Source organism: Rhododendron vialii, chromosome 6a, assembly GCF_030253575.1.
Source record: "Rhododendron vialii isolate Sample 1 chromosome 6a, ASM3025357v1".
In the NCBI taxonomy this organism is placed as follows: domain Eukaryota; kingdom Viridiplantae; phylum Streptophyta; class Magnoliopsida; order Ericales; family Ericaceae; genus Rhododendron; species Rhododendron vialii.
Window position 1 is genome coordinate 37,814,491 of NC_080562.1, and position 25,303 is coordinate 37,839,793.

A 25,303-nucleotide genomic window follows, 5' to 3' on the forward strand; every position below is an offset into this window, starting at 1 on the left:
ATTGCGAACTCATTATATATATTTTTTGAACGACGAACTCATTTTATATTTAACGTTTGGCGTATCCAGAACATGACAATACTAGAAACAAAAGTAATACTATAAAATAGACAGATATTTTTGAATTATTTCTGTCTTTCTTTTCTTTTTTTCCAAGTTGGTTCATGTTTTTGTAGGTTTTTATTTCATCTGACCGAGATGAGTAAACAATTCAAAAAAGTTTAACGAAAAACTAACCAAAGCAAATAATATTGGAGTACAAATAAAAAACTAATCCCATAGCAAAGTTAGACCAAATTAATGAGGGAATGAGGGGTACAAGAGAAAAATTTTAATCTACCCTTTTCTCCCATAATTAGATTACCCCATAATCTCATATTCCTACGGGTAGTGGAGTGATCAAATTCCTTCTCTATTCAAGAAAGTGATTGTTTATGAATTGGGAGATCACTAAAATTTTGAAAATATCCTTGTTGCTGTATGCGAAAATGGAGAAGTGTATATGATTATTGTTTAAGTGTTATTTATAGAACTAATCAGAACAGCCTTGTCATCCAGGTTCCATAATCACAGTAGGTTGTTTTAAGATTTTGTGCAGGAAAAAAAGCACAGCACTTATGTTCTAATTTTTAGTACATGTGGCTGGACCTTAGTCACGGGTTCAGATCCCATCCAGTTTTGTACTGTCCATTATGGTCCATTTAATGGCTATGATTTACTACAAGAAATCTAAGGCTTCCTATTATGCCATGTCCCAGTCTTATTTTTGCTCTCAAACGGCACTAGCACCTTGTTAACGGAAAGCCTCTTCAATGTGAAAAAAAATTATTCTTAAATGAGCATGATTTTGTGGGGCCCATTTCGGATTTCACAAAAATAATTCAAACCGCAAGTTATTCTTAACATATTTTTTATGGGTTTGTGTAAGAAATTAGTTCAATCCGATATTCGTAAGGGTTTTTTCAGCATTCGTAGAGGCCCAACGAATACCGGAACATCCTACAAATTCTGAAAAGGCTCTAATTGATATTGAATTGAGCTAATTTTTTTTCAGGAACCTATAAAAATTATTTTAAGAATAACTTGCGATTTGAATTATTTTTCTAGAACTTGTAATGAGTCCGACACAAAAAAAGAAAAGAAGGAAGAAGCTGTGTACTCCCTGTTTGGTACCCATTAAATGGGCAATGATTTTTTTTAAATTTTTTTGGAGCTCATTACGGGTTTTATAAAAATGATTCAAATTACAAGTTATTCTTAAAATAATTTTTATGGGTTATTGAAAAAATTAGCTCAATTCGATATTGATTAGGGCTTGTTTAGAATTTGTAGGATGTTCTAGTATTCGTTGGGCCTCTACGAATGCTGAAAAAATCCTTACGGATATCGGATTGAGCTAATTTCTTACATGAACCCATAAAAAATATTTTAAGAATAACTTGCGGTTTGAATTATTTTTGTGAAATCCGAAATGGGCCCGACAAAATCATGCTCATTTAAGAATAAATTTTTTTCACATTTGAAGGGGCTTTCTGTTAGCAAGTTGCTAGTGCCGTTTGAGAGCAAAAATAAGACTGGGACGTGGCATAATAGGGAACCTTGGATTTCTTGGAGTAAATCATAGCTATTAAATGGACCATAATGGACAGTATAAAACTGGATGGGATCTGAACCCCTTAGTCACATATAACTTTTTAAAGTGTATTGTGCTTTCGCTTTCAACTTCCGCTCTCGTGAACTTTAGTAGGTTGGATTGTGTTTTTTCGATGCTTTCACACTCGCACTTCCGCACCTACACGACTAATCCCACACACCAATTATGTAAAGAAACTCGCATTTTCAAACTATTAGTGTCAAAACATTAACAAACTCTCTACTGGACAATCTGTTTAGAGCGAAAGCTAAACATGTTTTTTAGGCAATTGCATCCCAAATTGTTGGTCCTGCTTGGAAATTTCAAACTTTTTAAGAAAGCATGCATTAATTGCATTACATTCCACTTGAGAGGTATTAATTTTTGACAATGCCCTTCCTTTTTAACTTTTAAATACCATCACAATTATCAAAGAGGGACAGGAAAATTAAATACTTTTTGCTTTGACTATTAAAATATGTCCAACATTTTGGGACATCTCAAAATTGAATAGAGGACCAACAATATAGACGAAGGGAACCATGTCTCACATTTCAACATACTTTTTCAACATTAGTAATAGTTCAATGAGCTATTTTTAACATTTTTTTCTATAGGATTTTCAAATTGTTATTGAGTTTATTTCGCGGTGGTCCTTTATGTGAGGTTTTTGGGCATTTTCTTTTAACCAGTATAGATCATTGTATGGATTATTGCTATTAGCGTTTTTGTTTGTCAAGAATGTTATGTTTCTATGTAGTTTGACTCATATTAGAGCATCACCAACAGCCTCGACAACAGCTGCTTTTTCTACATTTTGACGAGGTAAGCCTCCCAAATCGAATACCAACAACCTCCGCTCCTTCCTCGCCAGTTCCTCTTCTACTACAGTAACACTCGCTCCCAGAGTACCATGAAGAATGGGTGCAAAACAACGTCAAGGCAAACGCTAGAAATAGACGCCATGACTAGGGATGAATACGCTGGAGATACTCCGAAGACGAAAGAAAAGGGCCGGAGTATTGGAAACATACCCCAACTAGGCATGAAACTAGGCCCACATATTAAAGGCCTTTGAGTAGGCCTGGTAGACATGAAAATTGGCCCAAATATTTACATGAAAATTGGCCCACACATTTAAAGCCCTTGACTAGGTCCTTGACCAACATGAAAATAGGCCCAAATATTTACATGTAAAAAGCCCCACACATTTAAAACCCTTGATTAAGCTTGAGATACATGAAAACAGGGCCAAATATTTAAGGTCCTTACATATACTGCTCACAGTCACATCTGGAGGAAAGAATCTAATCCAAGTTAAGATTGATCAAAACTTATCTTCAGTCAACAATGTCTGAAGAAAGATTAAATAGATTGATTGTATTGCCCCATTTTGAAGGATATGATGAAGAAGGTCGACTAAATTTGTACGGTCGCAGCGACAAGTGCAAAAAGGTTAATATTCAAATGATAGATTTTAAAGTATTATAGCGGTGGTTTGTTTTTGGATAAAAAATAAAGTATACGTACAAATTTTAGTAACGGTAAATCATTTGTCATGATTTTTTTATGAAGACAATGGGGTCCACTTTTGAAATCATTATATATCGGATGTCTCATTTTAGAATTTTTAAAAATTACAAGGGCCTTCGACGTAATATATCTCTATATAAAATTATAAACCCTTTCCAAAACCCTCACTCCCACACTCTCTCTCTCTAGGGTTTTACAGCTGCATCGAAAATGGCGACAACTCGCATGATCTTCACTCGCTCTTTCCTCACCACCAAGCAAACACTCTCCTCCCTCCTCTCTCGCTCCTCCTCCTCCTCCTCCTTCGTTGCTTCTCTCTCCACCCCTCCTCCCTCCTCTCTCTCCTCCTCCATCCTCCGCCTCCGTCCGCTCGTCGCCGTCAACTTCCACTGCCACTCTCCGGCGACTGCCGCGCGCGGCTATGCGACTCGCAGAACGTCGTCGTCTCTCAACGATCAGAACCCTAACTGGTCCAACCGGCCGCCCAAGGAGACGATACTGCTCGAAGGGTGCGATTTCGAGCACTGGCTCGTCGTCGTGGAGAATCCCAAGGGTGACCCCACCAGGGACGAGATTATCGACGGCTATATTAAAACCCTTTCTGAGGTCGTCGGGAGGTTTGATTTTCTCTTCCTCTCGTTTGATTTTGTTTTTGTTTTTGTTTTGTTTTCTGTTGTACTCTTTAAATTGCTTTAAATGGTTTCATTTGCCGTTTCTTTGGCCGACCGTAAGGCCTCGTTATTTGTACGTACAAAATGGGAAAGGATAGAAAGAAGGGTGAGAAATGATGAGAAAAAAAAAAGGAATAGAAAGAAGAATCTCACCACTTGTTTGGATTCTCGTGAAATCACTGGGTCCTGAGGGGTTAGTGTCCGTTTACCAAGAAACTTTTGGGACTTACGATGTTAACTAATTTCCTTTTCCTTTACCTCGCTTTATTTCAAAAGAAAATAAATTTACTTTTTTTTTACCTCACTTAAGAACATATATTTCCACAGAAACATTCCCAACAACTAAACGCGTCTAGGTGGATAAGAATAGGAAGGAAATGCAAAATTTTATTTTGTTGCTGTCATACTTGGGCGGTGTTTCAGAATTTTGTTGTCAAAAAGACTTTTCGTTGCCTTTCTTTTAAGCAATCTTATGGGCTAATCTGTCGTTCCGTTTGAGTTTTCGGTGGCTTTAGCTTCGAGAAAACAAACACTCCTCACAAGGACAGCATGAGATATGTGAAAAATCTGTCGTGGTTTCTGTGGGTAGCTGTTTTCGTTGTCTTGTTGGTTGATATTGTAATGGAGGAAGAGAAACAATACTTTATTGGAACTGTTGGTTGTTATGGAATGTGCGTGCTCTTTTACTGCGGACAACTTGCAGGACAAAAGCACTTGTTTAGTTAGATGTATTCGGTATTGTTATGCAGGATGGGTTCGGATATCTTATATTCGGGATCTGAGCTCTCTGGTTCATGAAATTTTAAGGAGCTACCTATTTGCTTTTGAATGGTTTTTTTTTTTTTTCTTCGTTTCGGGCGAAAGGATGTAGGATCTCCTTAAATCTTTTTCTTTGCTTTAATTGTTTTTTCCCCCCGATTATATGGTGCTGTTTATGCATATTATGATTTACAGCGAGGATGAAGCAAGGATGAAAATCTATTCAGTCTCGACAAAACACTATTTTGCATTTGGAGCCCTTGTATCTGAAGAACTTTCATTCAAACTCAAAGGTTCATATTGATGCATTTCCTTCTTTGATTTCCCGGGAATTATGCGAGTTCTAAGGATTTTTCCGAAAATATTTTACAGAATTGCCACATGTCCGATGGGTGCTTCCTGATTCTTACTTGGATGTTAGGAATAAAGATTATGGAGGTATGTGAGATCTTACTCCGTTTGGAAACGTTTTTGGAAATTCTCTATGTTGAAGTATACTTCACTGGATTGTCATGACTCTGATTTAGTGCAAATTCTTTTCTGGGGCCAGTAAGTCATGTGATTATACCTGCAAAGGATTAATTTTCTATGCCAAAGGTGTAGCTTCTTCCATGTTTCGATGAATCCAGTTAATCTCCATGTGTCAGTTTTGGGAATAAAAGTGGCAGTTTTTGATATCCACTATCCAGTATTCTTTCAGTTACCATTACACGTTCTGAAATAAACCCATCTACCATTTTTATTGGTCAAATTGTTAGATCTGATTATGCTCTTTAGGTCTTGGTTCCACCTTTTATTTTTCTTTAATTCAGTATTGATGAAGTGTTTTAATGAGAAAGAATAAGGTTTCATGCATATTTGTGTATAAGTTAACTCGAGTAGTTGGCTTGCCCACTAAAGCTTACTCTTCAGTAGCTGAATAGATTTGAACCCTTACTATATACCATGCCGCTTCCTGGCACCTGCAATTACAGAGTCATTCATGTGTGATGTGTCAATTCGTTTCGGTTTCAATGTGGGCCACCTCCATCCAACCTGACTACTTCAGGTTGGGAGAGTACAAGTCGGAAACCAAAGATATCAACTATGGTAGTTAGAAACCAAGGATTGCAGTGTTTCACTGTGAAGAAAGTCAATTGAAGAGGAGGGATTCAGGTGGGGTATGAATTTCAGGGGTGATGGGGAGAGGTAGGTGTGAAGGATAGGAAGTGACAGAGGACAAGCTGGCTTTTGAGTGCGAAGCTGTGGGGCAGGGGTATTGAAGGAGATAGGCAGGGGATGAAGGAGAGAGAAGAGTGCACAACGATTCTTTGTTTTTGCACTCTCTTCCTTGCTGTGTCGTCTCTTCCAAGGTCACATCTATATTGCTGCTGGACCTGCTGATGAGTGATGGAGACATTTGAACTGTAGATTATGTTGTGTCTTTGGGTTTACTTATCAAAAAAAAAAAAGGTTGTGTCTTTGGGTTCATTCTGCTTTGGTATTATGTGGAGGTTGTAAACAGTTCATTTCTGGGAGGGAGGGAGGGAGGGATTATTATGGCTTTGATAATACATGGGACAGTGGGAGTGTGAACTAAACTAAACGTGTCTGAGTCAGTTCTGTTAGGAAAGAATTTTCTCAAAACCATCGACATAGTAACAAATCACTAAACAATACCAATTAAGAATAAGATGAGAAAAGGGTCTCTGGCGTGTAAGCTGATTTTTCCTTTCCTTATTAGCTAATTCCTAGTTTGGACCAGATAGGCTCGACTGACCGCAACAATCTATCCTAAAATACCGAGGTCAATGACTCCGTTAATAACATCATCTCAATTTACTTCCCCGTTCGTGTTTGACAATTTATTGTTTTCTTATGTTTTATGGCCTTCAACTTGATTCATATCTAATTTCTTTGGTTTTTAATGTCTTTATCTCTTTGACATCTGTGTGAATAAAGGAACAAGTAACAGATTTGTATTTTTGAACTGTTAGTATTAAATATTTAGTAGAATCCTATGGGATAATCTGTCTAAAGCAAAAGAAACGCATTCTGTCTGGGGCATTTTTTGGGGAATATTCTGAAAATTCTTATATTTACGAAATAAGGAAATCAGTGTTATCAAGTTACCTCCTCTGTAGTTTTTCTCTTAGTGGCATGGATGATGATTTTGTATTTGGTGTTTTGTTTTGATTATGGCAGGGGAGCCCTTCATTAATGGGCAGGCCGTACCTTATCACCCGAAGTACCATGAGGAATGGGTGAAAAACAGCATCAATGCAACTGAGAGAAATAAACGCAATGACAGACCTCGCAACTTTGACAGGCCAAGGAATTCTTGGAGGAGGGGGAATCAAGATGTTCAGAATCCTCCTGGATCCTACCCGAGTGGAGTCCCACCGAACAACATGACAAGTCCGCCCAATATGGCAGACCCACCACCAGGTAATATGGGACGTCAGCCCAACATAGCAGGGATGCCACAAAGTAACATGGGTGGTCAGTCCAATATGGGGGGGATGCCGCAAACTAACATGGGAAGTCAGACCAACACTGGAGGAGGGATGCCGCAGTACAACACAGGAGGAGGCCAGCCGCAGTACAACACGATAGGAGGTATGCCACAGAACAATACGGGAGGCAATCCGCAGTACAACACAGGACGAATGCCTCAAAATAACATGTGCGGGCCACCTAACAACATGCGGGGTGGTATGCCACCCAACAACATGGGAGGAGGAGCTTGCAATACCGCTCCTCCAAATTCCCGATATGAGCCTAACAATGGAGGCATGCCTTACCAAAACAGGGAAATGTCTGGTCCCAGACAAAACAGAGAGTACCAGCATAATAACTTTGCTCCAAACTCGGGGGTTGGAAATCCTTACCAGACTCGAGACATGACCGGAAGAGATATGCCCCAACAACCAAATTATCAGTAGGCCTGTTGTAGATACACAAGGATGGAGTTTAATGTCTCGGGGTTTATCCTACATGTCTTCTTTTTCTTCATGCTTGGGAAATAGAAGAATTCCATCCAGTGGCATCTTGGGTTTCATCAAGGATACATTTAAAACAGCCTTTTCTGTTTGAAGTCACTCCTAACAGGAGCACAGGGTAAGAAGCAAAATCGTTCCTGACAGGGACGTGGAAGAAGCTCTTGAAACGTAGTCGGAAAACTCTCAGGGTGTTTAGGACTGAAGGTGATGGAAGATTTTTGTTGAAATTTGTGAGGGTCCTTTTGAGGGATTAACAACTATGAAGAGTTGGCTCGAAAAAGATCAGGCAATCAACTCTCGTGGTATTATGATTCTGTGTATATAATATGCAAATGAAAAATCATTTGATCTCTGTGTTTGTTTTTTGGGGTGGAATAGTAAGAGCTTTATAGATAAATGAACACTTAGCTAGGTGGTGAACCTACGAGATCCTGCCAAAAACAAAAGGCTATGATATCTCTCCGAGCTGAGGTTGCGCAACAAAAATCTATCAGCAAACTATCCATCATTCTTCCCTCCTGCATGCATTACAACGATTAAAAAATCGATAAAGATATACGCCGTAGTAAAATTGAGATGAATAGAACATTTAACATATGATGGGTATTTGGGATTTGCGTTTGAAGGGGACTAGAACTGTAGGAGGTTGAGTTTTGTTCGGCAACAATTTTATTAAGGGATGGTAGTAGTCAGTGAGATTTTAGAAATAACGATCAGTTATCTAGTTCGATAAAAATACATCAAAAGCTCAATAAACATTTCATCTACAAAATATAAGATATCAAGTATGTACTAATAAACTTCTTTGCAATTGAGAAATCCTTCACAGTGAAGTTGGTTGTCTCACCTTCCCTCTATAGTGTAGGCGTGGAGGTTCAAGCCTCACGGGAATCGAATTTGGGATTTAGGGCTATGGGCAACCTTTGGAAAAAACCTCAAGAGCTTCTTTTTTTTTTTTTTTGGTAAACTGGAATTATAATAAAATTAATTAGAAGAGTACATGAGTCTAGAGTATGCAACCCTCTGGGCGTCCGCCCTTAATTGTATAGAAATACAACTAGGCATATTATCTAAAACATGAAACCCCACATCCATTTGAAGTTCCAAATCTGCCAATCGGTCCGCACATGCATTGCCCTCTCGAAAGCTATGTTTCACTTCCATCACCCCTAACTGCTACAAAAGGTACCTACAATCATTCAATAGAGCACTCAATTTGTATGTTTCATCCCAATTTGTAGCAAGTAACTGGATCATAACCATGGAGTCTGATTCAACTGCCAAGTTTAATAGTTGAAGACTAGTTGTTAACTGTAATCCGTCAAGCAACCCCCAAATTTCCGCGGCTAAACTTGTAGCTGCTCCGATATTCCTACAGTTATCCAGTTTCCATTGTGATCCGGAACTAATCCCCCTGCGGCCAAATAGGGATGTCAGGAGCATGGCAATGCCATTGAATGGAGATCTTAGAAATCTCCCGCACAATCTCGGCCGAGAGATCCAAGGACAATTTGGAAAAATCCCAATGGTTCACATTCCACAAATCCCTCACTTTGAGGTCCATCTCTCGAGGGAGGAGAAGACCCTCCACAAGATTACGAATAGGACCACACCCAACCCCAATCGTCCCAAAAAAAACAACGTGTCAGATGCCGCTTTTGATTAAAATTTTTGAGCCATCCCTGAGGGTTTGACTACCAGTTAGTAAACTCCCCCGAATATAAGAAGGTTTGTGAAGTTTTCTAACTCAAGAGCTTCTAACATTGCATTCCACGTGGTTTTCAACACCCATCAACATCGTACATTTTCGTGGTTCCATACACTTAACGGTGAATTTCACATAATGTGTAGCGTTTAGCAATATTGGGGCACTACGTGGTAATGCCCCAGGACCACAAAATAAGTTTTCCATAGAAAGTGAGGTGGGTTTCAAGTGGAAGAATAATCTAATGTGTTGTGGTCATCAAATTGTAATGCAGTGGTGGTGTTTTAACTCTTAACTCTATGGAGGGGAGGGTGGATTTCAAGTGGACAAAATAATCTAGTATAGGGCTATCATCAAATTACAATGGGGTCATTTATTAACTTGAAAAAAATTTCAATATTGTAATTGTAGTTTTTTTTTCCGCCGTGGGTCGCCCGATCCCGCTACTAAGACTGTAGCGTCGCCACTCGTGGTAGTGAAACTCATACCACTCCCTTAAATTCTATAAGTGGGCAACGTAAACATAGGGGTTGTTTTCGCATACCCAATGATCAACAATTGACACCTCAACGATTCATTAAATCATTTAGAAATCTAACATTGATACGGTGATACCATATTTTTAACTAAACCTTGGTTAAAACAAATGGACCCCGTACTTTAATTTTGGTTAAGCAAATAATTACTCCTAACTATTTTTTGACACTATTAGGGAAAAAAAATGGAAAACTAGAAGAGCTAGAACGGAAGCACAAACAGAAACGACAGCAACCATCGACGGGAAATGCAAAATACAGAGCCTTGGAAAAAAGAACAAAAAACTCACTTCTTCCTTGAAACAAAAATTCAAAATAAAATTTATATAACAAAGAAAAGTCATCAGCAATTATTTTGGTTAACTGGATTTAAAGTGGGGTCCATTTGTTTTAACCAATGTTAATTAAGATAAATATGGTATCCATATCAGATTCTAAAATGTTTTTAAGGAATTGTTGAGTGGGTATGCGTAAACCCCTATGTTTACGCACTACGCGTGTAGAATTTAATCTCCTCCAAACTCATCTCTTATTTTCTCAGGTTATTTAAATGAATATCATTTGTAAAATGTGGCGCCGCCTCTGCTTAAATCGTCGTATCTTATACTTTCATTACTGTTATGAATTTCTCAGCTCTTTCCTCAAGTAATAAGAAATAAAATCCCATTAGGGCATTGGAGTATAGCTATCACATATATATATATATACTGGACTAACTGGAGTATTATTTGTCATCCTCTAAGGTGTGAAAGAATTTTTGGGTGCGTTTGAATTAAAAAGTCAACTGACTCATTTTTTTCTCTATTAATTTTTTTTTTCATCTGTTTGTTTTGTGTCAAATTTTTGTAACTTATTGATTGTTCTCAACGAGAAAAATCAGAAAAGTAAAAAATTATGATCGAAACTCGTAATTTTTTAAATAAAGATAAAAAAATATACTGTAGTAAGTTATTTTGACTTATTAAGCCAAATCATAAAAAATATTAGTATAAACCACAGGGGCATTTAACGCCATTTTAACAAACCACAGGGGCATTAACGCAATATCTCTATGTAAACCGTTTCCAAAACCCTTCTCTCAATCCACACCCCTGTATCTCTCTCTCACTTCGCTCTCTAGGGTTTTACAGCTCAGTCGAAAATGGCGACCACTCGCACGATCGTCACCCGCTCTCTCCTCACCACCAAGCAAACACTCTCCTCCCTCCTCTCTCGCTCCTACTCCTCCCCCGCCGTTTCTCTCCCCTCCCCTCCCCCCTCCTCTCTCTCCTCCTCCATCCTCCGCCCGCTCGTCGCCGTCGCGGCCAACTTCCACCGCCTCTCTCCGGCGAGCACCGCGCGCGGCTTCTCGACCAGGAGAACGTCGTCGTCTCTCAATGATCCGAACCCTAACTGGTCCAACCGGCCGCCCAAGGAGACGATACTGCTGGACGGGTGCGATTTCGAGCACTGGCTCGTCGTCGTGGAGAAGCCCGAGGGTGACCCCACCAGGGACGATATTATCGACGGTTATATTAAAACCCTGGCTGAGGTCGTCGGGAGGTTTGGTTTTCTCTTCCCCTCGTTATATTTTTATTGTTTGTTTTGTTTTCTGTTGTACTCTTGAAATTGCTTTATAAATGGTTTGATATGCCGTTTCTTTGGCTGATTGTAAGGCCTCGTTTATTTGTACGTACAAAATGCGAAAGGATAGAAAGAAGGGTAAGAATTGATAGACAAAAGAAAGGAATAGAAAGAAGAGTCTCACCACTTGTTTGGGTAAATAGGTGATAAATGTGTGTGACCATAATCCTCTCCCACCAAAAGTGATGAAAAATGCGTGTCCCTTTCTTTTCTCGTGCAAACTTACATTTTGTTGCTGTCATACTTGGTGGTGTTTCAGAACTAGTTGTCAGAAAGACTTTTTGTTGCCTTTCTTTTAAGCAATGATATGTACAGTTATCTTATGGGCTAATCTGTCGTTCCGATTGTGTTTTCGGTGCCTTTAGTTTTGGAAAAACAAAAACTCCTCAGTAGGATAGCATATGAGACCTGTAAAAAATCTGTTGTGGTTTGGAAATCAAGTTTTTGTGGGTAGCTGTTCTCATCATCTTGTTGGTTGATATTGTAATGGAGGAAGAGAAGACAATACTTTATTGGAACTGTAGGTTGTTAGATGTATTTGGTATTATTAAGCAGGATGGGTTCTAATATATTATATTTGGGATCTGAATTCTCTGGTTCAGGAAATTTTAAGGAGCTACCTAGTTGCTTTTGAATGGTGTCTCATTCTGGTTCAGGATTTTTTTTCTTTTTCTTACCTTGAATTGTTTTTTCCCCCGATTGCTGTTTATGCACATTATGGTTTACAGCGAGGATGAAGCACGGATGAAAATCTATTCAGTCTCGACGAGACACTATTTTGCATTTGGAGCCCTAGTATCTGAAGAACTTTCCTACAAACTCAAAGGTTCTTGTTGATGCATTTTTCTTTGATTTCACGGGTTATCTGGTATGCAAGTTCTCAGGATTTTTCCGAAAATATTTTGCAGAATTGTCACATGTCCGATGGGTGCTTCCTGATTCTTACTTGGATGTTAGGAATAAAGATTATGGAGGTATGTGAGAGCTTACTCCATTAGGAGACATTTTTGGAATAATTCTTTTATGGGGTCAGTAAGTCATGATATTATACCTGCAAAGGAATAATTCTTTATGCGAAAGGTGTAGCGTCTTCCATGTTTCGATGAATTCAGTTAATCCCTATGTGCCAGGTTTGGGAATAAAATAGGCAGTTTCTTATATCCATCAAGTATTCTAGCATTTTTATATTCATAAGGCTCTGGTGAGAGTTTGTCAAATTATTAGGTCTGCTTTTGCTCTGTAGCTCCCTCTTGGTTCTGCATTTTAGTTTTCTTAAATTCTGTATTTTGATGAAGCATTTTAATGAGAAAGAACAGGGTTTCATGCATGTTCGTGTATAAGGTAACTTGAGAGTAGTTGGCTTGCCCAGTAAAGCTTATTCTTCAGTAGCTGAATGAATTTAAACCCTTACAATACCATGTACCTTCCTGGTACCTGCTACTACAGAGTCATTCATGTGTCGATTCGTTTCGGTGTCATTGTGGGCTGCGTCCATCCAACCTGACTACTTCAGGTTTGGAGAGTACGAGTCGGATACCAAAGATATCAATTATGGTTGTTCAAAACCAAAGATTGCAGTTTGACTCTGAAGATATTCAATTGAAGGAGGGATTCAGGTGGGGGATGAGTTTCAGGGGTGAGGGGGAGAGGAGCGAGTGAAGTATAGGAAGTGGACCGAGGACAAGTGGACTTTTGAGTGTGAAGCTGTGGGGCAGGGGTATTGAAGGAGAGAGAAGAGTGCACAGTGCTTCTTTGTTTTTGCACTCTTTTGTTGTCGTTTCCTCCAAGGTCTCTTCTATCTTGCTGCTTGACCTGCTGATGAGTGATGGAAACATTTGAACTGTAGAGTATGTTGTGACTTTGGGATTCATTCAGCTTTGGTTGTATGTGTAGGTTGTAAACACTTTATTTCTGAGAGGGAGGGATTATTTTGGCTTGGATAATATGTGGGACAATGGGAGTGTGTGAACTAAACGTGTCAGTTAGTTCAGTTCAGATTGGATATTCTCAAAACCATTACCATAGTAACAAATCACTAAACTATACCAATTAAGAGTAAGAAAAGAAAAGGGTGGAATTGACCAGTTTGGCGCTGTCGCGTGAGTTGATTTTTTCCTCTCCTTATTAGCTATTTCCTAGTTTGGACCAGATAGGCTTGACTGACCGAAACAATGTATCCTAAAATGCCTTGGTCAATGACTCCGTTGCTGAATTCGTCTCTATTTGATTCCCTGTTCATTGTTGACAATTTATTTTTTTCTTATGGCCTTTAACTCGATTCATATCTCATTTATTTGGTTTTTAATGTCTTTGACATCGGTGTGAGTAGAGGAACAAATAACAGTTTGTATCTTGGAACTGTTGGTGTTAAATATTTAGTAGAGTGCTATTGGATAATCTGTTTAGAGCAAAAGAAACGCATTTTTTCTAGACAGATTTCGGGTATTTCTCTGTTATCAAGTTACCTTCTGCGTGGTTCTTAATTCTTATATTCTGTGTAGTTTTACTCTTAGTGGCATGCATGATGATTTTTTATTCGGTGTTTTGTTTTGATTATGGCAGGGGAGCCTTTCATTAATGGGCAAGCTGTTCCTTATGACCCGAAGTACCATGAGGAATGGGTGAGAAACAACGCGAAGGCAAATGATAGAAATAGACGCAATGACAGACCTCGCAACTTTGACAGGTCGAGGAATTTTGAGAGGAGGGGGAATCGTGATGTTCAGAATCCTCCTGGATCCTACTCACCGAACAACATGACAAGCCCGCCCAATATGGCAGGCCCACCACCAGGTAATATGGGAGGTCAGCCCAATATGGGGGCGATGCCGCAAACTAACATGGGAGGTCAGACCAATATGGGAGGAGGGATGCCACAGAACAACAGGGGAGGGGCGCCACCACAGTACAACACAGGGGGAGGGGCGCCACCACAGTACAACACAGGAGGAGTCCAACCACAGTACAACACTGGAGGAGGCCAGCCACAGTACAACACTGGAGGAGGCCAGCCTCAGTACAACACAGGAGGAGGCCAGCCACAGTACAACACGGGAGCAGGTATGCCACAGACCAATATGGGAGGCAATCCGCAGAACAACACGGGACGAATGCCTCAAAATAACGTGGGAGGGCCACCGAACAACATGGGAGTAGGAGCGCACAATACTGCTCCTCCAAATTTCCAATATGGGCCTAACAATGGAGGCACACCTTACCAAAACAGGGAAATGTCTGGTCCAGGACAAAACAGAGAGTACCAGCCCAATAACTTTGCTCCAAACTCGGGGGTTGGAAATCCTTACCAGACTCAAGACATGCCCGGAAGAGATATGCCCCCACCACCAAATTATCAGTAGGCCTTTTGTAGATACGCAAGGATGGAGTTTTATGTCTCGGGGTTTATCCTACTTGTCCTTTTTTTCCTTCATGCTTTTATCCTAAAGACCTATCCTTCTGAAGTAGCGCATATAACTTGTGAATGCTGTTTGGGTTCTATGTTGACCTATGAACTGATTGGATGTAGTATTGAGTACAATTTCTACGGCCAGTTATGCTATTAGTTTCTGTTTGCCATTTCTCTTAATCTTTAATAGCATTCGTGTTTTGTTGTATCTGCAGCTACAAAATTGCTCTATCAAGTAAAATTGCCTGATCATTGTTTTCAATTTCATGCTAGTTTGCCTGTATTTTGGGTAACATCATTGCTTGCTTGTTATCTGAGTTTGATACAACTTTAAAGCACTCAAGTTGCTGCATTCCTATAATCACAGCTTGTGATTCAATTGCCCATTAATTTTGAATGCAAGTCCCAAATATTTGGTTATGAATATATGTTTCGTTTCCTCAAAAAATAAAAAATTGCAGTTCTCTGTTTCATTTAGTGGTTCTGGTTTAATTAAAGAAAAGTTGATTAATAAATTCTGTGTCATATGGCCCTCCATGGATTGAAGGATATTGCGACAAGGAAGGTGCGCAAGTAGATATCAAAATTTCCCAAGAAGGAACGATTTCTCAGATTCATGAATCCTTTCTCTTTGTTTTTTTTCCCAGTTTCTTGAAACTAGAAAATGGATTTAATTCTTTAGTTTTTCTATCATTGATTTTATAGTTAGTTGAAGCAATTTTGGCACCAATGAGGGGTTGGTTCATTGGTTAGGAACCTGGATTTGGTTGGACAAGGCTTCAAGTCCTCGTACCCCCTCATTGGGCTAAACATATTCGGGGTACTGTACATGTACTTCCATTTTTATACCCAAAAAAAGGAAGTAATTTTGGTGTCAGGGTTATAGCAATGGGAAAACATGGAATTGTTTGAAGCAGACAATTAATTTTCCTCTCCATGCACAGGTTTTGCATTCTTACTGAATCACTAAGCTTCCATAGGTCATTGATTTACAAGTTAAGCAGGAGGGTTTGCAATAAACTGGAAAATGATTTCTTTCTCTCTTTCATTTTGCTTTTTGGTTTTACCAGTTGCTGCTGGAGTTTTCGATCATGCAGTTGTGTCTTAGTTTTCGCAGTTCTCAACTGCTTCTGTTCTCGTTGAAACTGCAATATTTTGTGTTTTCCATACACCAATCAAAAAAAGAAACAAACATGTTTCCTACTATTCAAGTCGGGTTACGAGGTTGAAATATAAGAGCTTGACAGTGGCCTGGCATCAACCATTCAACCGGACCTACTCAGGTGCCATGCTATGGCTGTGTACCAGTACATGGTTTGCCATTCGGAAGGGAGAAGCTGAATGATCATACGGTTAATCTAGCGGGCGCATAGTGGCGCTGGGTATTTAGGTTAATCTAGCGGGCGCATAGTGTACTTTTTTGGAATTACACTTTTAATCCATCTCTTATTTTGCATTTCTCATTATCCTATGTCCCTATTTCTCCTTATTTCCTCTTTTGACCGTGAAAAACTATAACTAAATGGGGATGATTTGAGCGCCGGTCGCGAACAAATTTGTATTTTCTTGTTCTTATTATACCGCTTCAAATATTTTTGATAATTTATATGTTCGGGTTAAGTTAAGCACGCATCGACTAATTCTAATACTAATTCTACTTTTCAGTAACGGGAGCTCCAATTATGGTCAAAACAAAAGATTTCATGGGATAATCTTTTTAGGACACTGGGGAATGGGGATGTTCTCACTAATCAAACATGTGAACGACAGCTTTTTGACTTTGTCCTTGTTCAAAAAAAAATTGCATTTGTTAGTTTTGTGCTAAATTTTTATTTGTTATAGATTTGTCTCGATGAGAGGAATCGAAAAAGTAAAAAATTACGACATTTACACAAGCATTTTATGAAATATCCAAGAGAAATTCTTTTTCTCATCGAGACGAACCCATATAATACATAAAAAATTGATGAAAAACTAACGAACGTGAATTTTTTTTTTGAATAAAGACAACATCAAAAACTTGTGGTCCATAATTTATTGCTTAGTGGAAACGCCCCCTAAAAAGGGCTAACTAGAAATGTAAACTCGTCACTTTTGCCCATTACTTTTCGTCTGCATGGGACAATTTTTTTAGGACTCTAAAAATTGCTAATTATAAACAAAAGTACGAGATGGTGGAATCACAAGGAATCACAAGGTTGGGTTCTTGGAAACTTAATTTATTTTTTTGTTTTTGTGTGTTATTCGTCTTTTCTGTTTTTGTTTTTGTTTTGCAAGATATTTTTTGGATTAATCATCTGCATTGACAAGAACAGTCTTAAAAGTACAAAATTATGAACAAAAGAAAAAAAAATCATTAAAGACAAAAAAAGTATCAAACCGTCTTATTTGTTTAAAGTGCCGTCTTATTTGGATTTTTTCAACATTCGTCCATATTTTTATATTTTCCGATTTGTCTCGTTGAGGTGAACGACTAATGCAAAAAATTAGGACGAAACGCTAAATAAAAGTTACGAATAATAAAAAAAATACATAAATAAGTTCAGACTTATTAGTTTACAAGAATGCAACCATAATATAAGATGAATAAAGTTGGGCTAAACTCCACGTTAGGATTGTGAAGATAGCAAAAACTATTTCCTGGAAAAATGCGAAGTTCATGCAGTTCTTCTAAAGGGTGAAAAGGAGAATGCATTATGGAAAGGGGTAAATTATGTAATAGCAAGAAAACTGGAGGGGTTATTGGCATTTTTCCCATAAATTTTCTGTACCACCTGACACACTTAGCCCCGTTCCAGAAAGCCAAATAAGTACTTATTTTTTAAGAAGGCAATTTCAAGCTAAAAAATAATGGGCTTATTGAAATCTAAAAATATGCAATATGGATCTTGTTTAAGAGATCTCAATGAGATCTTTAATACGGTGCAAAAAAAATTGAAAATTTATTTTTCGTTTACATTATTTTTGAGTTTGAAAATGTGAAATAAGTACTAATTTTTTATGAAGGTGTTCTGGAACGGGCTCTTAGGCCATCCACAATGGCATAATTAAAAGCAAATTATTTTTAAAGTTAACAATATTGGGGTAAAAGATGGCTCACAATGGTATAATCAAACTTAACAACATTCTTAAAAATAATCAAATTTTGGGCTTTGGATAACCAAAACTAGCAACCTTTTTCAATAATCAAAATTTGTGGATCTCACACCACATAAGTTAACTGGTTCTAAAATTTATGTACAAGCGTGTTTCAAATGGTATTTTCTTCTTATTTTCTTCGCCTGCTCTATATCTCATTTTCTTCAGCCACAAACTCTTTCTTTTTCTTTTCCTCCAAAAGTGAAGCTCATATCTTTCAATCATTTACAATTCAACTCATTGCACCGGATTAAGGTATTTCACTTTTTTTTCCGTTTTTATTTTATTCTTTTTCGTTGCTCTCCTTGTGGTTAGTACATGAAGAACCTTGTATTCTTTTACAAATTCAAGAACACATCTGTTTTTTTTTTTTTAGTACATGATTTTTTTTCCAAATTCAAAATATGAGGGAAGGAAGTCACCAATTTTTTCTCCAAAATTAAGAGAGAAAATCGATATATTTTTGCCAAAAAAAAAACCGTAATGGAGGGAAGTGATCAATGGTGGAAAAAATTTGTCGCCGCATTAAGGTATTTCATTTTTTTTTCCGTTTTTATTTTATTCTTTTTTCGTTCCTCTCCCTGTGGTTGAGTACATAAAAAACCTTATATTTTTTTACAACTTCAAGAACACATCTGCTTTTTTTTTTTTTTTTTTGAGTACATGATTTTTTTTCCAAATTCATAATATTAGGGAATGAAGTTACCAATTTTTTTCCCAAAATTACAGGAGAAAATCGATATATTTTTGCCAAAAAAAAGTGTAATGGAGGGAAATGATTAATGGTGGAAAACACAAGGGGAGAGAGATGTAATTGTAGTATATCTTTTATTTTAGTTATGGACTAGAAATGACCATTGTGGACCTCAACATTATTAAGCTTAGCAACCTCTTAAATGGATAATCAAAAGCTGATGTGTCAACTTTTGGTTATTCATTTTTTATTATGCCACTGTGGATGGCCGTAGTATACATTTCCTATAAAAATGGTCTGAATTGACATTTACTCTGGAACAAATTCAACTTGATTGCAATATATTCATAGTTTATTAATTTTATCCGGCGCATTATGCGCCCATTAGAATAACCGATGATCATATGACATTTACATAACCCTTTCTTGACGAAAGCTCTTCCAAGCCATTTTAGTCTCCTGCCCATTCTAGGTTTCAGTGCCTGCATTGACATGTTTGTGTCAAGGAAAGAAAACCCTGATATTCTGCATGAAGCTGCTGCTGCTTCTTTTCTTGTGGAACGGCAAATATGCATAAAGCTCGATAACATGCCCCAAGCAGAAAAAGTTGAGCAACAATGAGTTTAGTAAGCATAATTAACAAAAACTTGGATCAATCCTATCGTTTGGGCTCGTATGGATATTGCACTTGCCTACGTATGAACAACCGCGAGTTCAAAAACTTGAATTTCAAGTAGTAGACAAATCTTGTTAAATCATTTTGTTCAGAAACAGGTAAACACAGTACTCTCTCTCTCTCTCTCTCTCTCTCTCTCGCGTATGGATATTGCACTTGCCTACGTATGAACAACCGCAAGTTCAAAAACTTGAATTTCAAGTAGTAGACAAATATTGTTAAAATAATTTTGTTCAGAAACAGGTAAAACACAGTACCCTCCCTCCCATCAACCAAACAAGATCATCCAGAAGAATTTTTCTCACTTGTCATTCACATGTGAAGGGGTAGAGAACTGTAACGCTTATACGTCCAAGGAAAACATCTTCCTGCCACCACATGAGGTTGAACCCCATAGATGACTTGCCTGATTTTCTGATTTCTGTTGCTCCAAATGGTTCCATCAAAGTTTCTCTCCATTCCAGGCAAGACAAAGAACACAAAATGGTAAGAGACTAAGACTAAGATAGAAAATGACCTATGCAAATGCTAATGCCCATTAGGTCGCAGAGATGACAAAGCAGAACAATTGATGATTTGGAACCTTGCAATAAGTCGAGATAACTGGCTATTGTAAGATCAAAAGTGCTGCTTCTTTTTCCCGCTAAAATTTTCCACATCCCAATCATACAATAGGGCTACTACAATAAGCAGAAGAGCGAGACTAATGCTAAGTGGTCACCTTGCTCTCCATGGGTTTATTGTTATGCTATGCAGCTTTTTACGAGTCATTCACTCTGCTGATCACTCTCTGAGTGAAGAGAGTGTGCAGTTGGCAGCCTTTCCCTAGCAACATATTCCACTCTTTTGGCCTTGGCAGCTCGGATCTGATCTGCAAGTGAAACTTGTCTTCGTATTTGTTCCTTCTTTACAAACTCCAAATCCAATTTCTCCCAAGCCTGCTGATCTTCGCTACTGATTTGACCATTTGTAGATGTCTTCCTCTTATGAAGCTAAAGACACAGAAAATAACACAAGTGTTTGTAAACATGAGTTAAACCTGATAATTTTTATTGATACTAGCATATATGTGATACAATTATTCTAGTACCACACCCACAATCACATGAGTGGTGGGTCCTGCACACACTAGCACCTCCAGTGTGTGTGGGGCCCACCACTCATGTGAGTGTGAGTGTGGTGTGGTGCTAGCAAAGTTGATATGCGATGTTAATGGCATTTAAGAGACATGTCACTACTCAGTGCCTATATGACAAGGTCGCCGCCATCAAAATATGGTTCTGACAAAGGTTATAAGCAATTTAATCCATGGAGTAGGAATGAACACATGTGTTGAAGAAGCCATCTCGCACATTATCAAAGAATCTCACTCCATCAGCCCGGCATCCATCCATGTATTTAACTCATGTTTTGACACTGAACATTTGGCCCAGAAAAGCAAACGTCTAATGTATAATCTAAAAAGTAAAACGACCTATAAGATTACTGTAAGGGTTCAAGTCTGATGTTACAGAGGAATCTCACCTTTGCCAACCTCTCATTGATTTTCAGCTCTTGAGCAATGTCTAACTCCTCTCTCTCTTCCTTTGATTTTCTATTTCTCTTACGCCTCATTTCTCCTCTTGGTGTTGCTTTATGTTCCTTCACTTTTCTCTTCTGAGCAACCCTTGCCATCTTTTCTTTGGCCATTTCCTTTGCCTCAGCTTGGCGACGCTGTTCGATAGCTATTTCTTCTTTAATCTTATCATAGCTATCCCAGTGTAGTTCTCTTTGGCCATTCCCACCTCTTTTAGCAGCTTCTGCTATACTATCAGCCCACGATGACAAGAATTTTGCCCTTGACCTTTTCCATTTCAATTTCCTTCCCCATACCCGTGTGAGTGAATAGCTTATTCTCGCCTTGGACTCGTCACTGCAAAAGAAAACCATGCTTCAATTCGCTATCTTGGAAAACCTTACCATGCATGTTAGTGTTGACTTCGGCAAGCGAATTATTCTGCCCTACACTCAACAAGACCAACTGATACTTTCTAACCATTTTTATCTACCAGCCAAAAATTACAGTTACACTTGTCTTTTCAGACCATTTCCATTTTATTTTACTTACATACTGAAAGGCTTCTAGAGTTTCCTGATTGCTTCTCAGTCCTTTATTCATTCTTTTCAAAACTCATACCGAACTTTAAGTCTGAAGCCAGACTTGGTAACTCCAGCCTATTGTGACCTGTCGTATCATTTTGATGCTTGTTTTTCCATTTGTATCAAGTAAAATTGTGTTGCAGATGCATATCTGTTTTGATAATCAACAGAGGACAACAAAGTATACCTGAGAACGTGGCTGCCGGACATCTTCGCTCTAATCTGAATAACGGAGAAAAAAATGATTAGAGATAATGCAACTGCTCTGAGAAAATGCCGATGATCAAACACCGACAATCTAACAAGTGACCACCAAAACGGAATTGGTTTTGTTTGTCAAATGGCATGAACACTATGTACATGCTAAGATTACAAAGATGTCCGAGAAACTTAATGTGTCCATGAATAAGGAAGAAGTACCAAAACCTAAGAATACTATACGATACATTATAGCCACTTTTGCATGCTTTCTGAATTGTATGACGCAAAACCAGAAACAAACAAAAAAATGACGGGTTCTTACACGACTTCACCTTGGGATCCATGAGGGCTGCTTTTGTATTCCGGCTGATCCGTTCACGAGTCTCTGTGAATATAACATGGGAATTCAAAATTGCGACCACATTGTGGTTAATTTCCTTTTTTAAGGAGAAAAAACAGAAGATAGACCTGGGCCATGCTTTCTGCCTTTGCTCCTTGACTCTTTTCCCTTGTTTGCCAAGGATATCTTTCTTCTTCTGTCTTGCTCAATCTGATTTTTATCAATCAGACTTTGCGAAGAACTACGAAGTTGAATCTTGTCATTGTAAGTGTTTTCCTCAAATGAATCAGTGGCAAGTTTTTGCTTGAAACAATCCTCAAGATCAGAAGCCTCTTCTGTATCGACAACACTCCCAACTCGATATGCGTGGATTCTGGTAAAGGGACTAACGAGGCCAATTGGTGGAAATTTATTCTTCACAAGCCATACTCCACAACTTGATTGCTTTGTGCTTGCCTGAAATTGAGTGCAGTACACCATATAATACAGCAGCGGCGACAAATGGGTGTTGGGCAATGGATTAATGGGCAGGGAATGCACAGCCATCCTCCTGGTAGAAATAAAACACGTGAATTATAACAACCTTTTCTCTCCAGAGAGTGGAATCATGTGAATTAACTTAACTTCATAGTGAAACTAAGACAGTATGTTACTAGAAAGGCAGAATAACATCAATACCCTAACGATTTCTGTTTTGGAACGCACGTTCCAGCACATTCCTTATTGTTCTAAAACGTTGAATTTAGCGATGCAAAGTACTTGTAAACTTCCTCAGGAGGAAAAAAAGGTGAAATAATTGGAAAATCAAGAGTGACTGGAGCTTTGGCAACTGAAGTGTACAAAAAGTTTGGAGAAAATTCTCCCAGAAATGCATTTGACAACAAAAATATTATAAAAATGTGAGCTATAGCCTGAATAAAACTCTACAACACTAATTTATAGATGCCTCACTCTAACTTTAGGCATGTTGTGTACCACATTTCCGTTCCTTTCTTTGTACCCAAATGGTCCGTGCTCCGGCTAACATATACTATGTCACAAATTTAATTTTCCGATTCCCATATACGCATATTTACAATCTAGTCAAAGAAATACCGGTTAGGTCTACTTGAAGGAGGCCGCGAATCTAGTTTTACCAGGCCTTGTCATAAAATTATGCACAGGAGAGCTTCAGTTAACAAAATCTTACACCCTGTTTGGTACCTATGGAAAAGAAAGGAAAGGAAAATAAAAACATTTCCTCTTCCTTTTGTTTGGTTTGAGAGGAAAAGGTCAAAAGGAGAAGAAAATAATCAAAGGCTTATGAACAGTATATTTTTCTCTAAACTTTCCTCAAACTTTCTTTCTCTTTTCCTCTCTTTTCCATAGGTACCAAACAAACAATTTGATGAAGAATAGAAACAGTAACAATCCTGTGGCGTAAAAATACAAAAGGGAAACACTAATTCATACACTTCCCAAATCTCAACTTAACCACCTAAATCAAAACAGTACTTTTCCTCCCATTTTCTTTTCTCCCACTTTCCGAATTGTAAACTTTTACTCCCATTTCCCTCTCATTTTCTTCCTGTTTTCTTTTCTTTTTTTCCACTTTCCTTACGTTCCAAGCATAGTGTAAATCTTCTCCTTTTACTTCCTCTGCCGCAGAAAATTCCCAAAATGGGGTTTATTGGGCAGTGAACTAAAACCATCCAAAGTATCTAGTAGGATCGTTGAACCTCCCACTTCAATTTATAAAAATGCCATATATCAGAAAACCTAGCAGCACCCAAAAGATTACCTCATTACCATTAAAGTTGGGATTCACAAACCATTCATGAGAGCCCCAGGCTACAAGACAAAACCCAAATCCCCAACTCAATACTAATCCTTGTGTATGTTTCCGAACAACCCGAATGTCTAATCTATAGGACTACATATATCTACTTAAAGCGTGCATACATACGTACGTATATCTATGTGTGTGTGTGTGAGAGAGAGAGAGATTGAGCGCTTACAGAATAGAGAATGGCATTTCGAGAAGATAAAACGAGGAAAGTAGAGCTAGTTTCTGGATTTTGACTTGAGAGTGAGATATTTATTTATTTATTTATTTTGTTGTTTGGGTTGGGGGGGGGGGTTGTGGGTTTGGGGTGTCACCGTGTGTGGAAAACTGGAAAGGGGCGGTAGTTGTAATAAACTGAACTATAAAAGGCCCCATTCCCCTTTTTTTCTAAGTCTTCTTTTTCCAAAAAAAAAAAAACAAGAAATTTCAAATTCAAATATAACGAAAATAAAAAATAATATTTCAATTTTTTTTTACGGTTTCAAAGATCTTAATGAGATTTATCAAATAAGATCTATATTGGTAGAAAATTTATTTGCGTAAATACATGATTTTTGAGCTTAAAATTACTTTCCTTTTTTAAAAGTTTCTTTTTTAAGAAACCGGAACGGGGCCTAAATTAGGTCAAAATTCTGTGCTCAAATTAAAATTTGTAAATCCCGTCACAATATGTGATGAAAATGAGGTTGAAACATTACATGACGAGGGCACTCAATTTAAAATATAACATTTTAGCCTGTGAAAAGTGCTAAATTTTTAATATTTCTAAAAAAAAAAGAGGTAAAAGTTATAGTTTTTTTTATTTTTCTTGTCGAAATTAACCAACAATCTACAAAAATTTGACACAAAATTAAAAAATGCAAAACAAATTTGGATAAAAACAAAACAGAAGAAAATCCGAGCTATTTTTTTTTTTTTTTGGGAAAACTAGGTCTCACCCATGGTTGGAACGTGACACTTCCCTTGTGCGGAAAAGATTATTTCGCATCACCGTCACTTGGATTGTGTACGCTTGGGTCTCTAAATCAACCATCTCTTTATGCACGATTTCTAATATTAAGTTTTTGCCCAAATTAGTTGTCTCATTTCTCTATTTATCTATTTCCATTCATTACCCCAAAATCTCTCTCATAATCCAAACCAAACAAAGACGTAGTGCTCTTAGACTATTCTTTCACCGTACATTAAGTTAGTGTTGAGCCCCACATGAATGTTTTTTTTCTTTTTTTGATCCGCCCCCACATGAATGTTGGATGAAGAAAGAAACCACGACATGTTTACATCTTAAAAATTTCATCCAAATTCCTGGTTCTCTCTGAACAGTCGTGTCACTCAAACAATTATCTATATTTCACAACTTATAATATTTTTTATAATTTCAAAAAATTATTTTTTAATAAGACTAATTGAAATTTGTCCGAAAAAATTGTATAAAACATTATA

The 25,303-nt window shown here is 37.9% G+C and overlaps 3 protein-coding genes across 7 annotated transcripts; 2 read left to right on the forward strand and 1 right to left on the reverse strand.

Moving 5' to 3' along the window:
• The first annotated feature begins 3,323 nt into the window (after positions 1–3,323).
• LOC131331540 (multiple organellar RNA editing factor 8, chloroplastic/mitochondrial-like) lies at positions 3,324–7,936 on the forward strand. The gene is made up of 4 exons (XM_058365550.1): positions 3,324–3,783; positions 4,792–4,889; positions 4,969–5,034; positions 6,781–7,936. Exons 1-4 carry the CDS (start codon positions 3,377–3,379, stop codon positions 7,518–7,520), a joined length of 1,311 nt encoding a protein of 436 aa, XP_058221533.1. The 5' UTR covers positions 3,324–3,376; the 3' UTR covers positions 7,521–7,936.
• A 2,957-nt stretch (positions 7,937–10,893) lies between these two features.
• LOC131331542 (multiple organellar RNA editing factor 8, chloroplastic/mitochondrial-like) lies at positions 10,894–15,017 on the forward strand. The gene is made up of 4 exons (XM_058365551.1): positions 10,894–11,360; positions 12,170–12,267; positions 12,350–12,415; positions 14,004–15,017. Exons 1-4 carry the CDS (start codon positions 10,960–10,962, stop codon positions 14,798–14,800), a joined length of 1,362 nt encoding a protein of 453 aa, XP_058221534.1. The 5' UTR covers positions 10,894–10,959; the 3' UTR covers positions 14,801–15,017.
• Positions 15,018–19,075: 4,058 nt separating this feature from the next.
• On the reverse strand, positions 19,076–24,126 carry LOC131331543 (uncharacterized). Of its 5 annotated transcripts, none has more exons than XM_058365554.1 (7): positions 24,033–24,126; positions 22,164–22,585; positions 22,028–22,080; positions 21,682–21,716; positions 20,880–21,267; positions 20,077–20,347; positions 19,076–19,161 (listed from the first exon to the last, which is right to left on the reverse strand). In XM_058365554.1, exons 1-6 carry the CDS (start codon positions 24,047–24,049, stop codon positions 20,123–20,125), a joined length of 1,140 nt encoding a protein of 379 aa, XP_058221537.1. In that variant the 5' UTR covers positions 24,050–24,126; the 3' UTR covers positions 19,076–19,161; positions 20,077–20,122. The 5 variants fall into 5 exon arrangements, with proteins under 5 accessions (XP_058221537.1, XP_058221536.1, XP_058221535.1 ...); XM_058365553.1 differs by lacking the exon at positions 19,076–19,161 and adding an exon at positions 19,541–19,808; XM_058365552.1 differs by lacking the exon at positions 19,076–19,161 and having other exon boundaries at positions 19,902–20,347.
• Between the last annotated feature and the right edge of the window lie 1,177 nt (positions 24,127–25,303).

Excerpts from the sequence above, each read along its gene's own strand:
- LOC131331540 (XM_058365550.1), top strand. The coding sequence starts at position 3,377 with ATGGCGACAACTCGCATGATCTTCACTCGCTCTTTCCTCACCACCAAG. Across the intron at positions 3,784-4,791 it reads CTTTCTGAGGTCGTCGGGAG|CGAGGATGAAGCAAGGATGA; the intron begins GTTTGATTTTCT and ends TATGATTTACAG. Across the intron at positions 5,035-6,780 it reads TAGGAATAAAGATTATGGAG|GGGAGCCCTTCATTAATGGG; the intron begins GTATGTGAGATC and ends TGATTATGGCAG.
- LOC131331542 (XM_058365551.1), top strand. The coding sequence starts at position 10,960 with ATGGCGACCACTCGCACGATCGTCACCCGCTCTCTCCTCACCACCAAG. Across the intron at positions 11,361-12,169 it reads CTGGCTGAGGTCGTCGGGAG|CGAGGATGAAGCACGGATGA; the intron begins GTTTGGTTTTCT and ends TATGGTTTACAG. Across the intron at positions 12,268-12,349 it reads ACTTTCCTACAAACTCAAAG|AATTGTCACATGTCCGATGG; the intron begins GTTCTTGTTGAT and ends AATATTTTGCAG.
- LOC131331543 (XM_058365554.1), bottom strand. Across the intron at positions 21,268-21,681 it reads TCCGGCAGCCACGTTCTCAG|TGACGAGTCCAAGGCGAGAA; the intron begins GTATACTTTGTT and ends TTTCTTTTGCAG. Across the intron at positions 20,348-20,879 it reads TCAATGAGAGGTTGGCAAAG|CTTCATAAGAGGAAGACATC; the intron begins GTGAGATTCCTC and ends CTGTGTCTTTAG.